The following is a 12,343-nucleotide window of genomic DNA, read 5'->3' on the forward strand; positions in this document are numbered from 1 at the left end:
GAGAGAGAGAGACAGAGTACAAGCAAGGGAGGGGCAGAGGGAGGGGGAGACACAGAATGTGAAGCAGGCTCCAGGCTGTGAGCTGTCAGCACAGAGCCTGACACAGGCCCAAACCCAGTAACTGTGAGATCATGACCTGAGACGAAGTTGGTTGATTAACCAACTGAGCCACCCAGGGCGCCCTAAAGAATTACTTTTCTAAACACAGAAGGTATACAGCAATGCAAGATAGATGGCATCTGGAACCAGGATGATTTTCTTTCCTTTTCTTTTTTTATTTACTTATTTTGCCGGGGGGAGGGATAGGGTGGGCAGAGACAGGAGAGAGAGAGAGAGAGAGAATGTGAATGAAGGAGGAGCAGAGAGCCAGAATCCCAAGCAGGCTCCACACTGTCGGCGCAGAGCCCAACACGGGGCTCGAACCCAAGAACTACAAGATCACGACCTGAGCCAAAACCAAGAGTTGGACACTTAACCAACTGGACCACCCAGGTGTCCTCAAAGGATGATCTTCAAAGGTAAAATTACAAATGAGAAGTGGTGGTAAAGATCACGGAATGCTGAGTTAGTGCGATGAAAAGAACGAGTGAATGAGGTGCCCAGCAGAGTAGGAAGACAGGAAAGCAGAATTACCACCCAGTGCCAGGAAGTCCGGGTTAGAACCACGAGGGAAAGCAGACACAAAGGAAGCCTCTATGGCTACAGCCGCTGCTCAGCACCACAATCTGATGACTTGTTTGCAAACAGTGAAAATATCCGTCTTTGTCATGCTCACCCTTTGCAAATGGCATGATGCGTTCCTCACCATCATTGCTACTTTTACTGGTAACGTGCAAGTATACCATTAGTTTTCTTATTAATTGCAAGTCCGCGACTTTGTCTTAATCTTGCTGATAAAGCATTTGAGATTTGGTTTAACTTTCTTACCTTAAAATTTAGGAAATAAATTCATTATAGAATCAACCTCAACCAATATTAACATATTCATTAAATAAATATTCTGGAGAAAAATTGTCATGATAGTAAATGACAACAAAATAAAATCAAACACAGTACATAGTACCAGAAAATAAAAACTCGAAATACATGTGTCACAGAATGAAAATATCCCTGAGGTAGTGTCCAACTGAGGCTTCCTTCCATTTGGTGGTATTATAGGTGAGCTAATCAATATGAATATAACTCTGTTGTTTTCACAATTATAATAACAGATAAGCAATTCTTTCCAACAAACTCTTAACAGTTCTTATCTGTTTTTATTTCAATGACTTTCTTTTGAGAATTGAATGAAACTGTGGGTCCTTTGCCCAGAACAGACACACAAATGCACATGAACACTGCATTTTCCAAACGTAACATCTGTGAGGTTGTAAACTTTGACCAGTGGAAGAACCTGGTGTTACCGTATTTCTAAAGACCTACCATGGTGAAAAAAATACATTTTCTCTATTCAAAATACTTCACACTATAGATACAAGGCATTTCCTAAGTATGGAAATGTGGATTTTGTATATGTTTATATCTTCAGGGGACCAACACATCCCCAATGGAGGAGTGAAGAGATGCTTGTATTTACAGGTGACCTGGTACTGCTCACCTCTCCCTCTTATTTATGGGCGATTTCTGACTCTCATTTGTTTATAACCCAAGACACCTATGTGAAATGGTGAAAATATACTGATTTAGGAATTGTTTGGAGGCATCTTTGAGCTCGCCGAGTAGACACCATGAGGAAAGCTCACCCTCTCGAGTTGAAAAAATTTATGGACAAAGAATTATCATTGAAATGAAATGGTGGTTGACATGTCCAAGGAATAGTGCAAGGGTTTGATCCTGTTATGAATCCTGTGATAGATGAACGTGGGGAGATGGCAACTAGCAGGCAACACAGCAATGTTGGAATGGTGGTAATTCGAGGAAGCCTTGGAACGAGTATAAACAATAAGTGTGTTCACCGGAAGAAACCAGCTGTCGCCACATGTCCCCTCTCCATAGCACCTGTTTTACTACAATATAAAAATCAGGTCATGCATTTTCATATTGAACTTTGTTAAACAAACTTTTTTAATAGCCAAAAAAATATATATACCAATTTACAGTTGCAAGTTCAAGTCCAAGCTTAGCAGTAGGATTTTAAAACATTTAACCTATGTCCTGGATTTATTGTCTACACAAAGAAAAGTGAGCCCAATTTCACAAAGCTTTGGTGAGTACTGGGCAAAGGTTCAGTTTCCTCCTATATTAAATGAAATTATAATCGTACCCATTTGAAAGGATTATAAGGTTAAATAAGATACTATAGGTAAAGTGCACAGCCAAGTGCCTGGCACAGAGTAAATGCTCAACAATCAGCTATTACGAATGTGGCTCCTATCATGCTGTGTGTTGCATAAAACAGCTGTCTTACAGGGTTACAAGATATGTGTAAGGAGTTGAAGTAAAAAGCATGTTCAATGGTAGTCCCTCTTTCCGTTTCCGTTGATAGAAGAGGGCACTGGGGCACACGTAAGTTAGTTATGTGCTGAGTGGAAGCCCGGAGAGGCTGTCCATCTCCTCGCCTTCACAACTGAAGAACTCACTCTGCCCCCAAGCTCATGGGGTCAGTGGCTGACAAGTCCCTCCGTAGGATCTGCATTAGGCTGAAGAGAGCTGCAGCATCCCAGGTCACACCCCTCCCCAGGGCACCGTGGATCCAGGGACTGAATGACACATGGGTATGAAGGCCAAGCCCTTTGCCCCAATTCAAGGACAGTTTGAAGGGCCATCCTGGTTCCAGAGTTCCTTGGGATGAGCTGAAGCTTTCTAAGCAGCTGAAATGCAATTCAACCTCTCCCTCTGTCCAGTCCTGCTCCTTTGACTCCCTAAAAGTATTGATCACGAGAATACTCCTGCACACAGATCTGTCTCAGAGTCTGCTGCCTGGGGAAATGACTTATGCCACTTGCCCAAAGTCAAAAAGCTAATGAGAGATCAAAATGGGATTTACTACAGATGTGTCAGCGTGATTCCACAATTATAAAATGAGCAAGAAGAGATGAGACCAAATGAAAGAATGAACCAAAGACCTATAGGCAACATTACAAATACTACCCTAAAATATCCTAATGATGTCTTACTTGTGGATCAAAAAAAAAGAGAATGATCTCTGTTTGAGTTGAAATGAGACAGTGCCCATCCCTACATGAAGAGGAAAATGAGAAGGTGACGAAGGTGAATTTCCTGGGATGCTATTTCACTTCAGAAGGAGAGATTAACTGGACCAAAAGGGGCTTTAATGACAGAATAGTTCTGCCCTTTATTTTATACAAGAGGAAACTGCAAACCAGATCAAGGGCAAGAGGAAAGAGTGGTCTAGTCTAGCTTTCTTAATTTTCAGAGTCCTTCAGCTTTGTCTTCAATATGAGATTTGTACTTTTATGTGAAGTGTAACTCCCACAAAAGATTCAGGTATTTTCAAATGTAAGTACGAAATGCATTATAAAACTAAGCATGACTTTTGAATTAGGTGTGTCATTCTTCCCTTCTATCAATGTGGATAACTGGGATAATTATAAATTTTCATGGAACAGAATGGCTTTCCAAGGAAGGTTAGAATTCACTATCTATACCTCCAGGTACATTAGCAATTGAAGTTCATCAAATATTGTATCTTAATGGCCTTATCTCAAAATGAGGATAATAATGATTATCTCATTCAAAAGAATGCCATGAGGACTAAATATTTAATGGATGCAGTGCATTCTAAATGCCACATAAACAAATAACATAGCAATACATATACAAACATCCTGCAGGTTAACATTATAACAGGTTATTATAACAGAGCCCACGAAAGACACAAGAACATTTAGACATCTGTTTCCAATCATGGGAGCAAGAATTTAAACTGATAAATATTTTATAATTATTAAAATAAAATAGGGCAGCCATAATAAGTGAGGAAAACATCAAGGATATTTTACACATTATAAACTGGTTCTAATAGGTACCCTATCATTCATTTATATATATATTTCTTGCTGGCTAGAAAGCTCTCAGAGTCTCCACTATTTCAATAAAATAGTCATAAATATTATTTGCTAAGAAGCATTATCTTTTGCCTTTCCCACACCTAGTCCTTTATCTAAAACGCTCAAGGAACGAATTTGGCTCTAAAACACTTAAATATTTCCAGTGTTTGGGGAAATTTTATTCATCTTGTTTGGGAAAGCTTAGTGGCGTCATGCAAAGTAGCACGTAGCACATCCCAAGGTTTCCGTCCTGTCAGAAACAGGCTTTAGGACCCTTGACATGTCATTCAGCTCCTTGTCTCCTAACAAACCCGAAGAGCAGGAAACAGAGACCCTACCATTCTTTTTATCAATTCCCAAGGCTTCTTTGAAAAATCTATTTCTGTTCTGCCACAGCTTCTTAAATTCCTGCCCTTCTCCTAATCTATTTCCTCTTTTTCTAGTTATAGTAGGCACACTTTGCAAGTGAAATCATTACAGTTAAGAGAAAATACAGAAGCAAATTCTTGAATATCAGAACTCTGCATAAAGATAAATCGTGGTTTGAAAAGGGATGATAACAGTACTAGTCTGGATAACTGAGATACTATAGAGTAGACTAATCTGCCCAGCAACCAGCCAATGGCTTGGGTGGAATTAGTCAGCAACTCACTAATTTATGATGTTCCTACATTTATATACAGATACTTCTACTGAGCTATGTGAAAATTCCTGAGAGGCAGCATTTATGTTCATTTTCCTTGCAGGAAAATACAAAATACAAAAGAATACGGTTAAGATATTGTACGAAACATGTTGGACAAATCAATAGTCTTCATAATAAGTAACTCCTTGAAATGAAAGCATCCTAAGACTTTTTAAGGAATACATAGATTTAAAAAGCATAAATAATTCTAAGACTTAGTTTAAAGGAATTGATTTTTGGATGCTAAATACGCAAATGAACACCTTCCTTAAAACAGTAAAGGAGAAATTTTCTCTTTGAGGAAAAGAATCAACGATGCAGGATTTCTGACTTTTAAAGGAAAGTCTGTCATGTATTTTTTAAAATAGATGATGGGTGTCAAATAGTTACGGTAAATATTCTATTGAATATATTTATAAGAACAGTATTTTATTTTTACATGTCCATATTTACAATATCCTCTAAATTACATCTCTTGCAAATGTTTAAACTTATTATTGAAAAGTTTTAGCTGTTAACATAAAAACGTGCTAGCATATCAGACATTTCTTGACCCTCGTTAGAGAGATGGTAAGCAAAAGTTTGAAAACCACCCCACTAAATGGGGCCAAAGTTTCATTAACTTATAATACATTTTAAAGCCAAATTTCTAAGAAACTATATACATAAATCCTAGGGTGTCTGGAGTGACACTGAGGAGAAAGCCTAACTACAGGGCCTTTTGTAGACAGGGAGATTAGAGCAGGGAACCTGCAGAACGTGGAAAAAGATAAAGATACTAGAAGTGGGAGGAGGGGCCCAAAGCAGGCACGCTGTGGCAGGAGAGGGAGAGCGCGCGTGCGCAGGTGGAAAATGCAAAGGCTGTGGGCTTTCGGGTAACAAGATGTTTGAGTTCAAGTTTAGATTTTACCACATTTTGGCTGAGCCACTTTGAAGAAGTCTTAATTTCTCTTTTAAAGATCAAATGAGAAGAGGACATTTTTTAAATTATAAAGTAACAGCACTCATTAGTCATGTCAGTCGTGAAGCCTTTTGCAACTAGGAGCCATTAAACACTAGCAGTTTGCATAATGGTCAACAGCGCCAGCTCTGGACCCAACAGATTGTGCTGGACAAAAACTGCCATTTCCTGGAGGTGTGATCTCAGCCAGGGTAACTAAACCCCTCTGTGCCCAATTAGCTTTATGTGTAAAACAGAGATAATCGAAGTATCCACTTTATAGGGTTATTATGAAGATTAAGTGAGTTAAATGTATGTAAAAGAGCTTACAATCACGTTCAAAGAATTAGTTGCTTTATTACTGTTGGTGGTGGAATTGTTATTAATCTCTGATTCTCAATGTCAAATAGAGATCAGGAGATTACCAACCTCTAATAAGTATTTGTTGTACTAAGAATCTAGAAAAAGCAGGGTGGGGCGGGTGTGGAGACAGGCAGCTAAATCTATGGAAGAGTTTTAATAATAAAACCTACTAAAATGGCTCCATGATTTCACAGCAAAAGTATGTGACAATGATCCAGTAACGTTCTCTGCTGTCATAACTAACAAAGTAACATATAACTTTTTCCCTTGCTTAAAGGCCCAAACCCCCAAAACACATTGCAATTTGTTCACATAAAGAATACCCTGTGATATATCCAGTAGGATTATATTTGGTCCTTAAGGATGACACAATTTGTTAGAAATGATTTTGCAATATGGTAGGTAAGGACCTTACCTAAAGGAGTTCAAACGCTGAAGTACCAAAAGACATTGCAAAATATCCTAACTTGTTAACATACCAAACACAGAACACAAGTTAGAAGGAGGACACAAGCCCTTTGAGCTCTGATTCTAACTAATCCATTCCCACACCTGACTTTTCAAGCCACATACAGGTCTTTTTGAATAGCTTTACAGAAATTATTTTAGAAATTAGAAGTTTGGACTCAAATCTTGACTGAAATGTGAGAATGCAAAGATCAGAAACATGCTTTTTAAGAAAAGCATTTTTGAGACTATGTTTTAATTTTTTTTTTTTAAGTTTGGTAACTATAACCAAAGGGTAATGTGCCAAACAGACTGTACTGCTTTCTATCTTCACATCAGCATGCCGTCTGAGCTAAAACTCAGGCTATATTCTGAGGCTCTGTTAACAAATAATATGTACTGAAAGCAACAGATCAGCATTAGGAATTTTAAAACTTACAAGTGTGTCTGGCCAGGGAGTAGTTGGATCCACCACTGGTCAAGCCAAATCCTTCTGGAATTTGACTAGAGCTTCGCGGTCTGGTCAACAATTTGGGAGGTTCGATTTCAGCACCAAATTCAGCTCCTATGACTCCTAGTAAAACAATAGCAGTGGCTTGCTTCCGTCTTTCCTCATAAGATGTGGAAATCTTTTTCATTTGTGGGATACTTGATAAGCAACCTGAAAACCCAAACAGAAGTTAAAAGACTATCAGTACACAAACATAGAATTTAAAAAAAACATAAAACATTCAAGATTACTCTTTGAAGAAAGAACAGTCTTTTTAACAAATGCACCTGAGATGTCTGGTTATCCACACGCGAAAGAACAAATCTGGGCTTCCATCTCTCACTAGACAAAAAAATCAACTAAAAAAAAGTCAATTCGGGCGCCTGGGTGGCTTAGTCGGTTAAGCGTCCGACTTTCCGACTTTCGCTTAGGTCATGATCTCGCGGTTTGTGGGTTCGAGCCCCGCGTCGGGCTCTGTGCTGACTGCCAGCTCAGAGCCTGGAGCCTGTTTCAGTCTGTGACTCCCTCTCTCTCTGACCCTCCCCTGCTCACGCTGTCTCTCTCTCCTAGAAATAAATAAAACATTTAAAAAAAAAAAAAAGTCAATTCAAAATAGACTCACAGTACTAAATATAAGAATTAAAACAAGAGAAATTGCAGAAGAAAATAGACAGCTGTATCTTTATGATCCTGGGGTAGGCAATCCTTTCTCAGAAGGATACCAAAAGCACAAGTAGTTTTAAAAACTTCTTTAATTGGACCTCATCAGTATTATAAACTTCTGCACTTAAGATGACAAAATCAAGTGAGTAAAAAGACAACACACAGACTGAGAGAAAATACTATCGATCAGATATCTATAAAGGGTTTTATCTAGAATATACGAGGAACTTTTACAACTCAGTAATAGAAAAGTACAACTTTTAAAATGGGTATACAATTTGAATAGATATTTCTCCAAAGATATATAAAGGGCCAGGATGCATATCAAAGAAGCTTAACATCACTGGTCATTAGGAAAATGCAAATCAAAACCACGATGAGCTACCACATCTCATCCACTAGAATGGCTATGGTGAAAAGGGTAATAAAATGTGCTGTCGAGTATGCACAGAAAATGAGTATTCATTGCAGGTGGAAATGTAAAAAGGTTCAACTACTTTAGAAAAATAGTTTGGCAGGTACTTGTTCAGTTTGGTTTTCTATTTCCTCTTGAGTCATTTCTGATAGCTTGTGGTTTTAAAGGAATTATCTATTTCACCTAAATTTTAAAATTTATTGAAGTTATTTAGAGTACTATCTATGATAAAAATATTTCAGTTGTATCATCGCTATGGATCTGTTTAAATATTATTTGTGGCTTCTCTAATATTACTTTTCATGCTTTTCTTGATCAGTTTTGCTAGAAATATATATTTTCTCAGACTTTCAAAAAAATACTTCAGTTTTTATCTTATTTTGTTACTTTCTATTTCACCGATTTCTTAATTTTTATTATTTCTCCTACTTTATGTTTTTTATCCTTTCTCTTTGTTTTTTTCTAGGTTCTTTTTTTAAGTAAACTCTATGCCCACCGTGGGACTTGAACTCACACCCCCAAGATCAAGAGTGGCATGCTCTGCTGACTGAGCCAGCCAGGAGCCCTTGTTTTGTTTCTAGGTTCTTAGGGTAAACACAACTCACTCATTTCCACATTTTTTTGTTACGGTTAACAATGCCAGTCACAGAGTTAATATCCATGTTCTTCTCCTTTAATAACAACTTTGATTTTCACTGAGTAGTAATCTACTCACATCCTTTCAAGTGTCATTTCAAGAAAAGACAAAGCCATAGCCTCACTCCTGGCTTTAAGCTTTACTCATGATATATTTTAAGTCCTCTTCAGCTCACAGGAGCAAAAAGCCTGCTTCTGGGAAGTAGCTAAGGGTTTTAGCCTAGATTATTTCTATTTTATTACTTGTCCACAAGGATATCTATCTTTCTAGAGACTAGTTATGTCTCTTTGGTTTTCTGTTTGTATATTTTATCTATCACAGCTATATATTTGGTACAGAGAAATTTAAAAAGTGAACTTCTGGAGACATCTTCATTGGAGGTCAGGCTTCTACTCTCTCTAGTCATCCATCCAGCCCCTTTTAGTACTTCACTCTCTATATTACTTAAATCAATATAGCAAAGGGCCTGCAGAGCTCAGTATGCTAAGGCATTAGCAGCGGGGACCTCTGACTGCTTTTAGATGTTTTGTTTTATTTTGTCTCTTCCTTATATACTAACTGAAGGTAAGGCAAGGGAATGCAATGGGAGAGGCTAAAGGGGTACCAAATCAAGAGAGACTTGTTGTGCATGGCAAGCTGAAGACTTTTAACTTTTGTTTAATGGAAAGCTATTGGAACAATTTCGTTTAAGGTGATGACATCAGATGTATTCATTGTTAGAAAGACCATGATAGTGGCAATAGGAAGGTAGATTATGAGGGAAAACAAGACTGGTGTCCAGCAGAACCAAAAGAAGACTCATGCAAAGATCAGGTGAAAAACAGCAAGTACCAGTGGTGGTAGAAATTCATTTATTCCATCAGTTACTCAGTCATTCAACATATAAGAATTGAAGGTCTGATGTATTCATGGTATTATGCTGGACGTTAGCAGGGACAAAAAAGCAAATTCCCTGTTCTCTTTGAACTTAAAGCCTACTAAATGAGAATCAGAAATAGGTTACAGAATCAATGAGAACATTATAAACTGAGAGAAGAGTATGTGTAAGCACCTAAAGCATGAAGTAATTTGTTGACTTCTAATTCAAAGAGAGAGGTGATCGGGTTGGAAGCCCTAAGAGCCAAAAGAATGACAGAAAACAGGCAAGAGAGGCAGGCCTGGGCCAGACCACAGATGGCACCATAGACCATATTCACACTTCAACTTTTATCCTATGAACAGTAAGAAGATACTTAAGGTAAGATTTAAGCCACAGAGTAACATAATTAGATTTAGGGGGTTAGAAAAATATTGTAAAAATCAAAGTGAGATTAAGATTGGTTTGGTCTAGGGGCGCCTGGGTGGTTCAATTGGTTAAGCGTCCGACTTTGGCTCAGGTCATGATCTCATGGTTCATGGGTTCAAGCCCTGCATCAGGTTCTATGCTGACAGCTAGCTCAGAGCCTGGAGCCTGCTTTGGATTCTGTGTCTCCTCTCTCTGACCCTCCCCTGCTCACGCTGCCCCTCTCTCTCTCAGAAATAAATAAAACATTAAAAAAAAAAAAAAGATTGTTTGGTCTTGGGGCACCTGGGTGGCTTGGTCAGTTGAGCACCAGACTTTGGTTCAGGTCACAATCTCATGGGTCTTGGGTTCAAACCCTGGGTCGACAGCCTGAAGTCTGCTTGGTATTCTGTCTCCCTCTTTCTCACTGCCCCTCCCCCCATCTCGTGTACATTCTCTCCGTAAATAATAAAATGTTAAAAAAAATTTTTTTTAAAAGATTGGTTTGGTCCTGGTCAAGTTGACAGAAACACTGCAGATTTTACACGTAATGCCTTAAGTTCTTTTAAAAATCTAAGTTAAAATAATTATCAAAATTAACTAATCAAAACAAAATTAGAATAAAAGGTAACAAATTCAGTCAAAAATAGTAAAAATTTAAGCAAAAAGTACCTAAAACAAAAGTGAAACAAAGAAAAGAAATCCTTTTAAGATAAGTAGGTATGGCTTCTCCAGAAAATTAATAATAACAAACAAAACACCCAGCACACAAAGCTTTTGGGTAGCAACTTCAAGTTGCATTTATTTCACTGAGCTCAAAGGCAGAATAGAAGTGTGCAAGCAGACCTGGTTGAGCCTATGAAATGGAAATGGTAGGGTATTATAAAGAATTTAGTAGTTAGAATGGTGTACTTTCCTAAGAAAGTGGCATTCAAGTACTTAAAAAAAAAACATTAAGAAAACTAAAATGGAAACATCAAAGAGTAGTTACTATTTATTTGGAAAATAAGAAAAGTTTGGTACAACTGAGTACAAAAAAAGATTTGTTGCTGCTGCCATAGTCTCTTAAGATTTTGTACGTCACACNGGGCACCTGGGTGGCTCAGACAGTTAAGCTTCTGTCTTCAGCTCAGGTCATGATCTCAGGGATCCTGAGTTTGAGCCCCACATTGGGCTCTCAGCTCTCAGTGCGCAGCTTGCTTCAGATCCTCTGTCTCCTTCTTTCTCTGCCCCTCCCCTGTGCACGCCCTCTCTCAATCTCTCTCTCAAAAATAAATATAAAAAAAAAGATAGTTCTGAAAATTTGTTATTAGTTTTCATGCAGTGTATGGAAAGACAAAATCCAATACGAGTCCACAGAGAATACACTAATCTTTAAAAATATTCTAAATCTTCTATATAAAATTTTAGTTGTGATTCATCTCCCTAATTTATTTTTTATAGTATATTTAAGGAGATTAGCCCAATATGATAAAATTACTTTATCACTTCTAAGGATATGATAGGTCATATTCAATGAATTCACATTTCTTATAAAAAGCCTCAATTAAAATGTTCAAAAATATTTAAGTAACATTCAGAAATATCTTCTAACTGGATCCCACTGTAAGCAATTCTCTCTCTCCATGGTCTTTTTCTAGATTATTAAAAGGTAAAGAAACATTAGTAACAGTGTTAGTGTGTACGTGTAATCACAGATTCCAAGTATGCCTACTGGTCTGTTGTAGTTATAATAACTAAAGTCGGGGGAAAAACCTAAAAGGTTAACCGTACTACGAAGAAACAAAATCAATACCCACTGCCTCTGTGTTTAGGAGGACGAAGAAGAACCCAAATCCTAGAGAAAGTGATATTTAATAGTTTGATCAACTAGATCTCAGATCATGCATTTAAAACCAACTTTATCTGAGTGCAGGCACAGACATGGGAGTAAGAGCTCTGTGCAACTTCATCTAGATGCGTGGAGTATATATTTCACTCTTTCCATAGCGGTCTTGAAACAGGAAGCAAATCAAGCTCCCCTCCCCCACATCGCAGCGAGAGCAGGCTCCATAACAATGGTTCAAAGGAAAGCTCTATTCCGCAGTTGCACTGATTGTTCTGTCAGCTGACCTCTGCAGAAGGGAATTGCTAACCGCTGCCTTGCTCCTTAGCTGACAAATGAATGATCGCAGCTCCATCTATTTTCACTATGGCTGCCTCTAGCCCAGGTGCTCAGACAGAGAGCCCGGTGTGACATCTTAGATCAAGATGAATTGGCACAAACTCCTGATCCAAGATTGTTTTATACCATTTAATTTAGTTTCTTCCCCTGCTTGGATGAGCACAGCTCTGGTTATGGATTTCTATTCTAATGTACTGAAGCAGGCCCTGAAAGAAGCCAATGAAGCAGCTGCTGGAGCAGGGGACTGCAGGGATACTGATCAATAGGC

At 38.2% G+C, this 12,343-nt stretch overlaps 1 protein-coding gene across 4 annotated transcripts in view; it reads right to left on the reverse strand.

Annotated features, from left to right (window-relative positions):
* Positions 1–12,343, reverse strand: part of WDR7 (WD repeat domain 7) — a 357,113-nt gene that overhangs the window by 142,764 nt on the left and 202,006 nt on the right. For all 4 annotated transcript variants that reach the window (XM_077777568.1, XM_077777567.1, XM_077777570.1 and 1 more), the window contains one exon: positions 6,885–7,106. In XM_077777568.1, coding sequence (XP_077633694.1) covers positions 6,885–7,106 — 222 coding nt within the window. The remainder of the gene's footprint in view (positions 1–6,884; positions 7,107–12,343) is intronic.

The sequence above is a fragment of the Crocuta crocuta genome, unplaced genomic scaffold (genome assembly GCF_008692635.1).
Source record: "Crocuta crocuta isolate KB4526 unplaced genomic scaffold, BGI_CrCroc_1.0 scaffold36, whole genome shotgun sequence".
NCBI lineage: Eukaryota > Metazoa > Chordata > Mammalia > Carnivora > Hyaenidae > Crocuta > Crocuta crocuta.